At 52.5% G+C, this 13,510-nt stretch overlaps 4 protein-coding genes across 7 annotated transcripts; 1 reads left to right on the top strand and 3 right to left on the bottom strand.

Annotated features, from left to right (window-relative positions):
- Positions 1–340: 340 nt before the first annotated feature.
- AAFC00_006119 (uncharacterized protein) lies at positions 341–2,220 on the top strand (the record flags this gene model as incomplete). The annotated part of the gene is made up of 2 exons (XM_069346021.1): positions 341–1,727; positions 1,814–2,220. 2 exons carry the CDS (start codon positions 341–343, stop codon positions 2,218–2,220), a joined length of 1,794 nt encoding a protein of 597 aa, XP_069197232.1.
- Positions 2,221–2,705: 485 nt separating this feature from the next.
- On the bottom strand, positions 2,706–4,524 carry AAFC00_006118 (uncharacterized protein; the record flags this gene model as incomplete). The annotated part of the gene is made up of 3 exons (XM_069346020.1): positions 2,706–3,546; positions 3,606–4,060; positions 4,207–4,524. 3 exons carry the CDS (start codon positions 4,522–4,524, stop codon positions 2,706–2,708), a joined length of 1,614 nt encoding a protein of 537 aa, XP_069197231.1.
- Positions 4,525–5,400: 876 nt separating this feature from the next.
- On the bottom strand, positions 5,401–8,310 carry AAFC00_006117 (uncharacterized protein; the record flags this gene model as incomplete). Of its 4 annotated transcripts, XM_069346018.1 has the most annotated exons (5): positions 5,401–6,553; positions 6,610–6,854; positions 6,962–7,012; positions 7,113–7,652; positions 8,296–8,310. In XM_069346018.1, the coding sequence occupies 5 exons, from the start codon at positions 8,308–8,310 to the stop codon at positions 5,401–5,403; spliced, it is 2,004 nt and encodes a 667-aa protein (XP_069197228.1). The 4 variants fall into 4 exon arrangements, with proteins under 4 accessions (XP_069197228.1, XP_069197227.1, XP_069197229.1 ...); XM_069346019.1 differs by lacking the exon at positions 6,962–7,012; XM_069346016.1 differs by lacking the exon at positions 8,296–8,310 and having other exon boundaries at positions 7,113–7,667.
- Positions 8,311–11,547: 3,237 nt separating this feature from the next.
- On the bottom strand, positions 11,548–13,208 carry AAFC00_006116 (uncharacterized protein; the record flags this gene model as incomplete). Its single annotated transcript, XM_069346015.1, has 2 exons — positions 11,548–12,491; positions 12,554–13,208. The coding sequence occupies 2 exons, from the start codon at positions 13,206–13,208 to the stop codon at positions 11,548–11,550; spliced, it is 1,599 nt and encodes a 532-aa protein (XP_069197226.1).
- Positions 13,209–13,510: the final 302 nt, after the last annotated feature.

Here is a 13,510-nt window from a genome sequence, read left to right as displayed (position 1 = left end):
GCGCATGACGCGTGACGGACAAGAAAAAGAATTACGTCTCTGGTATTTGCAGTCGGCCGTATAGCAAGATAGCCGGATATCGAACTGGGCTCAAATTACGTCGAGAGAGAGAGAGAGAGAGAGAGACAGAGACACAATTAATGAATCTAAAAGTCATATCACCACCACCAACGACAACGACAACTACGACGAGACTCTTGTTGTAGTGCGCGTTTTCCTGCCAAATCCTTGATTGGAACTTGGCCCTCTATAGCTGCAGATTCTGTGCATGAGTTAATTGTTTCCTTTGTTGGATTCTGTTAAACTACACACATATACACTACGGAAAAATACAAACAAGATGCTCAGCCGAGCAGCGGCAAGAGCCTTCAGAGCGCAGCAGCCCGCAAGAGCAACAGCACAACCGCCGTTCTCGCTGGCGATCAGAGGATATGCAAAGGCTGGTAAACCGCGTCCCACGCAATTCATAAAGACCAACAAGGCCTCTCCTGCTGCTCCTTCCACTTCTGCTCCCTCTCCGGCTCCTTCAGCAGTCTCGGGCGCGGCCAGACAGACCTCGCCCGGAACGACGATCCCCAAGAACCAGACATGGAAGCCTCAGGATAGCATCAAGTTCGGCGGTCCTGCTGCCACTGCCGCCACCGGCGGAGCAGCCAAGAGCGCAACGACTCCCGCTTCTTCTACCTCGACCACGGCAGATGTGGATCGCAATGGTCCAGCAGTGCCACCGCCGCAGCAGCAATCACCGGAGATCACAGAAGCTGCAGAGGCAGAACCCATCGCGCCCAAGACTCCCCTCCCCGACCTGCGCCAGGGAATCCCCTCGACCTTTTTCGAAGAGTTCAACAAGTCCGAGGCGGCAAAGAACAAGTCTTCTTCGGCGACGGAAGACAAGATCTTCGGCGATGAGGCGACATCCGAGGGCGCTTCATCCTCGTCAGGCAGCGGCGGTCGTCGTGGCGGCGAAGACGAAGAATTTGACCGCTCCGCCTACGAGACGTCGATTGACCGCAAACGCGCTCAACTCTCAAAGTACGGATACCTCGCCATGGCAACCCTGGTCGCCACCGCCGCCGCCTACTGCACTCGTCCCTACGACGACGACGAGAACCCCGAGGGTCTTGCCCCCGAGCACCTTGCCGGCTGGGCTCCCGCTGCCATGTGGGCCAGAATGACGGCGCGATGGTCTTCGCAAAAGGGCTACTACACCGAGCCCACCTTCAACAAGCTGCTTCCCGAGGTCCCCGAGGCCCAGCGTCCTCCTTACACTCTTGTTCTGTCTCTCGAGGACCTGATGATCCACTCCGAATGGACGCGCGAGCACGGCTGGAGGACGGCAAAGAGACCCGGCATTGACTACTTTTTGAGATATCTCAGCCAGTACTACGAGCTTGTCCTCTTCACTTCGGTCCCCGTCGCCATGGCCGACCCCGTCGTCAAGAAACTCGATCCTTTCCGCATCATCCAGTGGCCCTTATTCAGGGAGGGCACGAGATACGAGAACGGCGAGTACGTCAAGGACCTCAGCTACCTCAACCGTCCTCTGGAGAAGACGATTATTATCGACACCAAGGCCGCCCACGTCAAGAACCAGCCGGAGAACGCAATCGTGCTTCCCAAGTGGACCGGAAGCCCCAAGGACGAACACACCAAGGACCTCGTCGCATTGATTCCTTTCCTTGAATACGTCGCCACCATGGGCACCGAAGACGTGCGCAAAGTCATCGGTAATTCTATTCTTTCCTTTCTTCCTTTGCTTTCCCCAGCCCTTTCGACGAGACAGAGAGCTAACATGACCACCACCACCCCACAGAATCCTTCAAAGGCAAAGACATCCCCATCGAGTTCGCCCGCCGCGAGTCCCTGGCCCGCGAAGCCTTCCACAAGCAACTAGCAGAAGAAGCGGCGCGCAAGCCCAAGAAATCTCTCGGGGGCCTGCTCAACAAAGCGCTGGGCATCAAAGCGGCGCCGGGTGGCATGACGCTCGACAACGAGACGACCGTGGCCGAGGGCCTGGCGCAGGGCAAGATGCTCAGCGACCAGATCCGCGAGCGCGGACAGCGCGAGTACGAGCGGCTCGATCGCGAGATCAGGGTCAACGGCGCCAAGTGGCTCAAGGAGATGGAAGAGGAGGAGAAGAAGTTCATGGAGGGCCAGATGAAGGAAATGAGGAGCTCGTGGTTCGGCTTCGGAGGCGGTCCTAAGCCTGCTTCCTCTTAGCCGCTTTTCTTTGCGTCTCTCCACCCCTCTTGTCTTCGCTTCAACGTGTAATATTATCCAAAAGACCTTTTTTTTTTCTTTGTCTTTCAAGCTGTGAAGATTGAGGAGAGAATTCATTGTATCTATGTATGTATTGTATGAATGAGAAAAGCAGAGAAATGAAAAGCAGAGGCATTGACATGACCGACTTTTCAGAGAGACAGACAGACAGTGCAGGCAGAGAATCGAGAGCACCTACTTTTCGCAATAGGAAAGCGCAGTAATTCACACGCGCTGCGCCTTCTTAGAACACAAGTCCCAGTTGCCTTAGCCTTCGTCCTTCTCAATTCTCATCTGGTTCTTTCGTCGCCACCACTTTTCACGTGAACGACATAAAAATAAAGACGTGCTCGTTTTTCCAGAATACTCTAATGTATATATATCGTATCCCATTTGTTCTTCTTTCCTTTTTGAAAACCCTCATAGAACGAAAAGCATAACGTATTCTAGTCCTTGTCGAGTCTGACGGCAGCGTTGCTCTCGATGAAATTCAAATCGACCTTGTGACCAAGCAAATCACGGATATTGCTGACGGCATACTTGATCATGGTCGGTCTCTCGAGACTCAATCCGAAGCCATAGACCCTCAGATCCTTGGGCAGACCCATGGGCTCGAGCATCTCGGGTCTGAACATTCCCGAGTTGCCAATCTCGACCCACTTGCCTAATCCTTTGTGGAAGCCAAAGACCTCCATCGACGGCTCCGTGTAGGGGTTGTACGCCGGCTTGAAGCGCAGGTTGAAAATGCCGAGTTTGGCGAAGAAGGCCTCGAGGAAGGCCATGAGGCCTCCGAGCGTCAGGTCGTAGTCGGCGATGACGCCCTCGACCTGGTGGAACTCTGCCAGATGGGTGGCGTCGACCGTTTCGTTGCGGAAGACGCGGTCGATGGAGAAGTAGCGGCATGGGCGCGGGTTGGCGGCCAGACGGTGCAGGCAGTAGGTCGACACTGCGGTCGTGTGGGTGCGCAGGACCAGACGCTTCGTCTCGGCGTCGGCGAAGGGGTAGCGGTAGCCGATGGAGCCGTATTTGCCGTCTTGATGCGTCTCGCGCACGTTCTTGTAGTATTGCGCGTAGTCGAGCTTGCTGGCGTCGTGGATCTTGGTCTTGGGGTCGTAGAGTTGGGCATCGGATTCCATGGCGTCCAGGGCTGCATCTGCCGCCGGGTCGGCGCGAGGTTCGTCGGCGAAGGCTGGGTCGGACACGTAGAAGGTGTCTTGGAGATCACGAGCAGGATGTTGCTGGGGGACGAAAAGAGCATCGAAGTTCCAGAAGCCGCTGTCGACGTATCTGTTGTCGGACGTAAGTATTGAAGGAAAAGAAAACACGACAAAAACACCAAAAATCACCTTGCCGTCGGCATCTCGACGAAACCCTGATGGAAGAAAATCTTCCTGAACTCCTCTCGCACCTTGTTCAGCGGATGCAGTGCGCCAGCGTTCTGCACCGCTCCCTTGGCGGCAAAGTTGTATGGCTTGAAGTTGGCCGTCTGCCAGCTGCCGCTCTCGAGCATCTCTGGTGTGATGTCGGTGACCTCGACGGGGATCTCCTTGGCATACTTGGGTCCCTTTTGGACGGTGTAGTGGATGATCTTGGTGACGACGACGAGCTTTCGCTTCTTGAAGTCGGCCAGTTGCTTGCTGTCAGACAGAGTCTTGGTCGCCTGGACGCCTTGGAGCGCCTTGCGGGTTGTGTCTTCGGGAGAATCCACCAGAGGCACCAATTGGTCGCCATATTTCTTGATCCACTTGAGTTTGAACGCATTGCCCTGGCCGACCTTTGCACTGTCGGCGCCGACTTTTGACTGTATGATCAGAAAGACATGAAATCAGCCATGTGATCTCTCTCTCTTTTGAGATGTCCATCTCCTTTCTCTCTCTTTCTTTTTAGATGACGCAGAAAACATGAAGAAGGAAAAGAAAATGAATAGATGAATAAACAAAATCATACCGGAAGCTCCTTCAATGCCAACTTGCCCTCCTTGTGCACCGCAGCCCAGACCTTGTACTCGTGACTGCCCTCATTGGCAATCTGCTCGCCCTCGCCGGTCAACTGCACCTGCTCCGAGTCCTTGGTCTCATAAACCAGCATGGACCGCGAGGCCAGACGGTCCAGCGCCGCCTTGATCTCGCTCTGTGACACATCCGGGAAGTCGTCGCTGGTCTGCAGCGGTGATTGTTTGCTATCGAGTTTGTCCAGCACTTCCTGCGTCAGGTCTCGGTTTCCCTTCTCCAGCGGAACCGGCACGGGGCCACGTTGTCCGACCATTTCTGTTTTTCTTGTATCTGCTTGTTTTTATAGGGTCTGTTGTATTGACTCAGATGTATGGTTTTCGTATATCAGTTATTCATCGATTCATTCAATCTTTGGCGCTGGACTGCGGGACCGACTTGTTCGTCACACAATTATTTTATGACTCATGAGGGGCATTCTCTTGGCGGCACCTCGATTCGATTCCAGTCACCTAACACAGTAAGGTACTGTACCTTACACCACTTGAGGTATACAGTATGATGATTAATTGACCTGGTGTCTACTGCATAATACATCAAATCACCAAGCTGACGAAAAACAGGTCAATAGAATGTTATGTTGGATTTTCATGGAAAAAACACTATGCGCTGTGTAGTGTGCTAAAACACAATAAAACCGTAGGACATCTCGTGACAAAAACATACATCGTCTCGTGAAACAAGAGAAGGGAGACCGAGTGAGAGCAGACCCCGTCCCATAGTGACAGAAGAGTTTGCAAGGAAAAGCAGGCGACATGCCCAATACCGTTGGAAAAGCAGAAACAAAAGCAAGAAATCACTACTCCTGTTAATCGAAACGCCGCTGTGCTCAATGTCAACCCGATGGCCGTCGTACGCCCTTTCCATAATCTCTGAAAAGTGCCCATATTGACACACCGCTTAGCGGGAGGTCTTTGTAGTAAACTCCTCCCTCGTTCGCGTCCATGAGTGTGCATGAAAATAACGACCATCCAGGTCATGCTGAAAGGTCAAAGTCGAAAAGTAAAAACGGCAGTGTGGACAAAGACAAGCAGGCCATGACACGTGCTCTCTTCGCCACCCATGCATCCATCTATCGAAAATGCAAAGTGTTCAAATTATGTTGCTTACTTAGGCGACAGGTAGTAGACGCCTATTGGACTGTGAGCTGCTCGCGAAGTCTGCTGGGGTCGGGCTTGTTGCGACGCTTGCCCAACAATGTCGAGTTGTCCAGGCTGAGCTCGAACACGCCCTTGTTCTTGACTTGACGTCTCGCGGCGCTGGCAACGGCGGCACTGTGTTGACCGTACCCGCGCTCCTGCTGCTTGGGCTGCGCGCTTTGCTGTCTTGCTTGTGCTGCTGCGGAGAGGCTCGTGTTGCGCATCTTCTGTTCCACTCCGGTCACGTCAGGCGCACTGGCCTTTGGCAACTTGGCCGGCGGGTTCGCGCTGCTGGAATCATACGGCTGAGAAGAAGCGTTGTACTCCTCTTCATCATCATCGAATTCTTCGTCAAGCGCGTTGAGAGAGTTGAGACCTTGGGCGCCGCGGTAACCTTGCTTGAAGTTCTTGCGGCGCTTGCCCTCCTCTTCTTGTCTGTGCACCGCATAAGAAACGTCGAAGACCTCACGCAGGTTGACTGCGCCGGGTGATCTGAAGTCCACTCTTCTGCCGTTGCCGGGCGTCTCGTCGAGATAAGCGAAGCTAGAAGCCAGAGGAGGCTCGAGTCCGGCTGACTGCTGTTGCCTGTAGAGGGGAGTAGCAAGAGGAGGTGCGTCAGCAGCGGCTCTGGTCTCCTCGTTGGACTCGCGAATCCAAGGATGTTCCAAGAACTGGGTAATGTCATAACGCTTCTCAGGATCCACAGTGAGCAAGTGTGATACGAGGTCTTGTGCCGATTTCGAGATGTCGTCCCACCACGGTGATAGGAAAGTATATTGTCCCTTGGCGACCTTCTCAGTGAGCACCTGGATGCTCTCGTCATAAAAGGGAGGGAAACCACAAAGAAGAGTGTATAGCACACAACCAAGAGCCCACATGTCCACACTCTTGGAGTAGCGTTCATCTTTGACAATCTCAGGGGCAGTGTAGCCGACAGTGCCGCAAGGCGTCATGGTCTGGCTGTCCCAGATCACCTTGCTGAGACCAAAGTCGGCGAGCTTGATGGTTCCGATGCCTCCAGCACCGATGCCCTTAATATATTCACCTTCGTCTGCCTTGTCCTCATCATCAGGTCCTCTAGGCTTAGGGTTCCTGGTGGGAATGAACGGAGTCGGGTAGAAAAGCAGGTTCTCGGGTTTGATATCACTATAGTCTACGTCAGTTCCTGTGAACGGTGCAAATTGTGGTACAAAAACACATACCGATGCACGACACCAGCCTCTTCGTGTAGGTAGTGCAGGGCGTTGGCGACCTGCGTGATGACGTGTCTTGATAGATCCTCGCTGAAGTAGGTGAGGCGGACAATCTGGTGGAAGAGCTCGCCGCCGGGGCAGAGCTCAAGCACAATGTAGTAGTACTGGCGAGCTTCTTGGAACTCGATGAGCTTGACAATGTTGGGGTGGTCAAGCTGTCGCATTATTTGCACCTCCTTGAGGATATTGGCACGCTGCGAATTACGACGTCAGAATCCTGATCAGATGTTTTCCACAAAAGAACCAGAAGATATCATAGAGAATTGAGAAAAAAAAAAAAAGAAAGAGAAACGGTGCGCACCTCCACGCCCCTTGGCTGCTTCTTGTAGTCTGGATGAAGCACATCGTCGCCCTATATTTAGTACCGCAGTTGGTATATGGAGCGTTTTTGTAGAATGATAAAGGAAGAGAAGATTAAGGAGAACGAGCCAAAGGGATGTGTTCAGTCATACCTGTGTGGAGTTCATCTCGAATTTTCTCACAACTTTGATGGCGACTTCTGCGTGAACTCCAGTAGTGTCTTTTGCTCGGTAGACATTGCTGAAGGCGCCATCACCCATCTTCTCCACAAGTTGCCATCTTTCCAGTCCAGGATACTTGGGTAGTTTACCCTTACTTTCCCGTTCCTCGGCAACGATGCGCTCTAGCACTTCGGGATCGACTTCTTTCTTTTGTTGCTGCTTCTTTTGTTGCTGGTCAATTGCGTGTCCGGCAGCCTGGCCTGCCCTGGCAGCAACATTTCGGTTGTCGCCACCTGCAGCGAGAGAGAAGTCACCTTGGGCAGCGTTGGCTTGCAGAGGCTGATGAGCGTACACATTGGGGTCACTCATGGCATACTGATCGTGTTGACGTTGCTCGTTAGCCCGCGGACTGCTCTGGGTGTTGTTGTTGTAGCGTGTGTGTTGAGCATGCACGTTCGACACGGCTGCTTGGTCAGGCTGCGCTTTTGCATCGCGAGCCTGCTTGCCGTGACGAATGAAGTTTTTGAGGTTCTGTATGGTAGACATGGCTTAGTAAGGTATAAGGTGATTGCAGGCGTGACGCCGCTGATGTATAACAAAGGAAGTAAGGCAGATGAAGATCACGGATCAGTCGTCAGTTCGTGTCGGGCTGCGTGAGGAAATGTGACTTTTTCTCTTTTCTAAAACACTACCAGAGAATGGTGCAGATGCTTTGAAGGGTGGGATGAAAGGGGGTGCAGTGGAATTAATTGCAAGGTAGCAACGGGTAGGCGGTAGTGCAAGAGTGAGATGTGATGTAAAATGCAGGGCAGGGAAAGGACGTCAACCATCTGCAGCATCAGAGTGTTGTGGTCGCATGGTAGTGCGTCATAGGGCGCCTCATGGTGCTAGTGACGTATTGCACAAAACCGGGGTAAAAGCGTGTAATTTCTTTGTTGGGTGCTATCGAGGAATGACCCAGCCCATTTGGATGATACTCTGCCGGTCCCTCCCGTCCTCTTGAAGACGAGACATTCACGAATATGTAGAATTTTCTCAAGTCGACCGCTGGAAGGATAGATGTGGGCACAGCGACAGTGAGGAGTCGCGAGTCAGGAACATACGAAGGCAGGAATGGGGAGCTTAGAAAGCGTGATGGACAGACAAGACGTGCGCAAATGAACAAGTGTCATACCTCTATTTTCCACATGATACCTGCTCCCTTTGCAAGGAAGAGCCTACTAGTAGTCGATCTCGCGTCTAATCTTGCTTTGAGTGGGCGTGATTCCAGTCAGAGGACGGAACTATCTAGGATCGATGATGAGTTTCCCAGGGGGTTTTGAATGCAACCGGCGTTCCACACAGAATGAATATGCGTAGCCTGAAGTCTCGGCTTAGGTCTCGTTAGGAAAGTACCCCGCTTCTGACGATATTCGATTCCCGATGCAGACGGCCCGTGTATGAGGCGACGTTACGGGTGAGGGCCAAGAGAAAACAGAATGGGCAGTAGTGGAAGGGGTTGTGGATGAGCAGGTTGTGGAACACGAGAATGGTTTGGGCTACAATATTGTATGAGGAGACCTGTTAGATATGACTTGAGGGAATCTCCGCCTAGTGGGCCCTATGAAAAGCATAAAGTTTTGCCCTTGGGCTTATGAGCCCGGATCTCAGCGGTACCAGACGTGCGTGGGCCTCGTTATTCCTCCGCAATGACTTTCATGATTGTTCAGGGCAGTGATAGTATATGACCTGGCTATGCCAACCTACCTTACTTCTGCTCGTCATGACTACACTTTCCAGTGAGACAGTTTGTTTGACTCGATGGAAAAGCCAATCGTAGCAAAGACCTTGTCGTCGTTCCTCTCGACGCTGCAGGGTCAACTCAACCTTCAGCACGGCACAATTCATAGGATGCCGCTCCGGCAAGGTACAGTAATCTCGTTCCGGTTCGACAACCGCTACCTACGCCATGATTGCCAGCGCCCCCAAGCAACAAGAAACAGCTCTACGAAACCAGCAATGCCTTGTCTTGCTTTTCCTGCTGTATACAAGGAACGTCGGGGAGGGTCCGTTCCCCGTATCTCAGCTTGATTCTGTCACTTTGCACGCGAGCGCTTACACATGCTCGCACGTTTGCCCGTCGTCGAAATGAACACATGCTGTATCGTTGGCGGCGCGCCGAGGCGACGTCATGGAGGGATTTCCTAACGATCAGCAGGGTCCTCCACCCGCGTGCCCGACTCCACCATGATGTCACGGTCAATACTTGTATAGCGGTTTCTCTGGGGTTGAAATGCAGTATTCGAACAATAAGTTCAACAGCTGCCGTGTGCATGCTGTGAGTAACTGGTAGAGTAGTGTGTGCGATCCGCACTCGTGTTTTGTTTTTCTCAATGAATGTGGGGCCCTCTGGCCTGCTCTGCTCTTAGTGCTGATAGCAGGGGAAGCATGCAGATGTAAACTTGAACAAGTACTCGCGGTTGAGCGTGTTGTCCATCAGAGGTGAGGTCGGCAACGTGTCGTCGTGCATCTGGTTTTAACAAAGGAAGGCATATGTGTTATGCACAGCGGTGATACTTGTAATCCACCTGGGAGGTATGGACACCAACAGGATATGAAGGATCTGCAATACATGAGAAACAATCGACCTGCAACGAGAATCCTTCCAAATTTCAGGCGTTTTGCTGCGGCACTTGCAGTACGTTGCTATATTAAGTCGTTCTTGTTCCTTGGAAATCTCAAGCGCCATGGTGTGATGAGCTAAGGTGCGTTGGAAGTAGGGCGAACGCAGAAGCCATTGGCCTCCACAGTTGCTAGACATCGATATCAGTTGATCATATTACTGTACCTCCAAAGTGTTTGTCATTCAACATTGTCCAGTAATCACTGACGGGCTGAAGCACCGAGAAGCAGGCAAGACTAAGGTACTGAGGGACCCTCCCCACCTTCACTTGCTTTAGCCTCTACATGACAATATACTACATGTACTATCCGCTGGGCCGCATGCTCCGCAATAGTGACCCTAGCAGTATGGTGTGTAGCATCGCTAAAGTACAAGAACACCACTTGAGTGATATCAACACTTGTTCTATATGTTGCTGCTCTAGGTCATGCTCTTTACAGCTACAAAGTACAGACGAGAAGTCAGCAGTGATATAGTGCATGCTAGTCTCCCACCCACGACCATTGATCACCTACAAACATGTTCATCATTTGACCTTGATTCATCGTCGTCATTCTACGTCCGAAGGAAAGATACAGCATGTACACAACCACCATGACCTTAGATCATCCACCCAGAGCCGTCATCATTCATCATAACCATCGTCATCAAGCAGCCTTCACCCGCCCTATCTTACCACATACCTTATTCTCGCGCCATGTTTGCTTGACTGCTCGACTTTTCAGCCCCCAAGACGTTTACCTGTACCTGCTTTTCCTTCTTGCGTCTAAAAAGTAAGAACGATCTTCAGGATCGTCCTCGATCTTTGTTACTGCGCGACTCTACATATTGAATCGCAAGATGAATTGTGATATCTGTATTGTGGGTACAGCCCCGTCTCTCGCGTACTGGTCAACATCGAAACGAGGTGGGTACCTTGCTCTACTGTACCCTGAGGCTCTTTGGAGCATGGTTTATACTTCCGGAGTTGACTTCCATGCAGAGTTTTGATCGTCCTCTACAGCTTAGGTAAGAAGTAATATGTCACTTGTGAACTCTGAGTGTAAAGTCACAACTGACGACACGTGCGTGAGATGAAATGTGCAGATCAAGGTAACGAGAAAAGATCCATCTTAGACTCCGAAAGTGTATCGTGCTTTCGTCTAATAGCTACCTTGGGTATGCATGGTCCCGTCGTCACTTCGATCCCTCGAGATAGTGAAAATGTCCATCCATGCCGACGTTGCTGGCTATTGCCATCGGATCTCAGAACAGATTGTGCAGACGGTAAAAGGTCTGTTTTGTTATATGTGAGTGTACGGAGACCGTAGAGGTATGCAGGGAGAAAAACCAAAAAGAAACGCGACACTGACAGGACTCGAACCTGTGCACCCGAAAGTATTAGATGACTATTTCCCAGGAGGTGACCCTCCGAGTTTCGAGTCTAACGCGTTAACCACTCCGCCACAGTGCCGATTATGTAATGGACAGAGTCGCGATGGTATATTGTACTGCAAATTCGTATCAATGAGGAAAGCTCACCGGTGTCTGTAACGATGGTAGTTAACGGACTCACTTGCATGGTTTACAAGGAAGGTCTTCGGCCAGGAAATGGACAGATGTCATCGATGTTGAACTGTCATTAGCCTGTATGGATAACGCCGCAAGAAAAAGTCGTCGCTCTCTCGTATACTGTCCACCTCAATAGTCCCGAGCGCCAGACACCACACGATAAAGCGTGAGACGAGGGAATAATCGTAAAAACAAGATAAGCATTCGGAGTAACTACAATGCCCTCGCGGCTTCACCAGCAGCGGCAGCCTCGTCGGCCCTCTCCTTGGCCTTTCCGTGACCGAGACCGCCCTCGCCAACACCCATTCTCTTAGCGACGTAGCGTTGAGCGATGATGCCAATGCTGAGGCTCAGAGTCTCCTCCATCCATTCAGCAGTCCATTCCCTGGGATCGATACCGCCTGACTCGACAATCTCCCTGATGCTTTCGGGCAGAGCGTCGGGACCGGCCGAGCTCTCATCTAACCAGGCTGACCACTTGGCAGGGAAGGATTGTGACAGTGCAGAGAAAGAAAGAGAGTGGATGGGGTCGTGCAGGAAAATGGCAAAGGCAGTCGTGTCCTCGATTTCCTCTTCGGGAGTGGGCACAGTGGCATCAGCGTCGTCCTTTTTGAGAGGGGAGCCCTGGAACAGAGACTTGTCGCCCGCAATGGTGATCGCCTGAATGGCAAGGAAGATGTCGGAGCTTCTGACGGGATTCGACTCGCTCAAGACCTGAGTGGCTTGCTTGGCCGCCTCTTCGATGCCACCCCTGCTGGCGAAGAAGTCATTGGCGTAGGCTTCAGCGTTGGCACGCGCAAGCTTGGTTCCCTCGACCACGCCGCGGATGGCTGCAATGTCCCTGATCTGGTTCTCGTCACGCCACCAAGGGCCATCAGTCCATCCAGAGTTTCCGCCGAGGACAGAGCCTTTGTAAGCAGCATCCGAGACAGAGCGGGCGCGAGACTCGCTGCCTCTTTGGATGACAAGGAGATCGCCGCCTTCGACCTGTGACATGACACGGGCGAAGACCGAGTAGATCAGAGGATCAAGCGAAGGGTAGCCCTGGATATCGTGGGTGATGTGAATCTGTAGACGCTCGTGGGCAGAGATGGGCGGGGCGATGGTCTGAATGAGGGAGTGGAAGGTAGGGAGGGCGAGTGAGCGCACATTGCCACCTGGAGCACCAAAGTCCGCATCAGCATCATTCCTCCCCAACATGATCATCAGACAAACATACCGTACTCACGCAGCAGCTTCGCATTGCCCTTGACCTGCTCGGCGTACTTGAGCACCTCCTCATTGCCACGAATCTCCTTGACGGCAGCCTCAGCCTGCTTGACGGCAGCAGAAGCGACATTGAAGACACTTCCCCACCAGCCTCCACCACTCGAAGCAGCCGGCTGCTCTGGCGTGTGGTGAGAGGTGTCGTCTGTGCCCGCTGCTGTCGCTGTCGCTGTCGCTGACTCGTTCTTGTCCTCGGCGATGAAGCTGTGATTGAGTGCACTGCGGCTGCTCTCGGTGCTCTTCCTCGGGGCAGATGGTGCGACAGCCCTCAACCTGTCCTCGCTCGTTCTATTGCTAGGGGGACCAGAGCTTGCGGGGGTGTGTTCTGCTCGTTTCGTGCTCGTGCTGGATGTCGTGGCGCTTGAATGGCGAGGGGTGCCGGGACGCGAGGTCGGACGGGCAGCGGCCAGCGCACTCAGCTCTGCCAGTGGATCGTCATCGTCGGGAACGGGCGCTGCTGGTGGTGGACTCAAGGAGGAAGATGTGGGTGCAGCAGCTGCGTCTGGACGAGGAGTGGTGGATGATGCCACTGCAGGAGTGTCCTCGGAGGGGAGTTCGTCAAGGGCTGCAAACAAATCTTCGTTGGTCGGAGGCTTCTTGTGCGACATGGTTTATTGTGTATATCGTGGTATAAAAGTGGGTTCAACGATGGTGTTGTGGTATGATGCTACAAGTAAGGTACAATTGATGAAGAGCGGGGGAAGATTGTGGTTTGATGCAACACTGGAAGGTAATCGAGTTGTGCTGGTGAAGCTGTAGATTGTGCACGAATATCAAGGACAAGGCAGGTGCATAAAGTGCTGTGAGGTCAGCTAAGGTATGTGACAATAACAACAACCGAATTGCGATGCTCAAAGCGGACTTTATTGATCAATGACACCTTAGGCGATCTAGAAATGAAAGCTACAGT

The sequence above is a fragment of the Neodothiora populina genome (genome assembly GCF_041146345.1).
Source record: "Neodothiora populina strain CPC 39397 chromosome Unknown canker_contig_7, whole genome shotgun sequence".
In the NCBI taxonomy this organism is placed as follows: domain Eukaryota; kingdom Fungi; phylum Ascomycota; class Dothideomycetes; order Dothideales; family Dothioraceae; genus Neodothiora; species Neodothiora populina.
The sequence above is the reverse complement of the archived record's forward strand: the minus strand, read 5'-3'. Positions and strand labels throughout refer to the sequence as shown.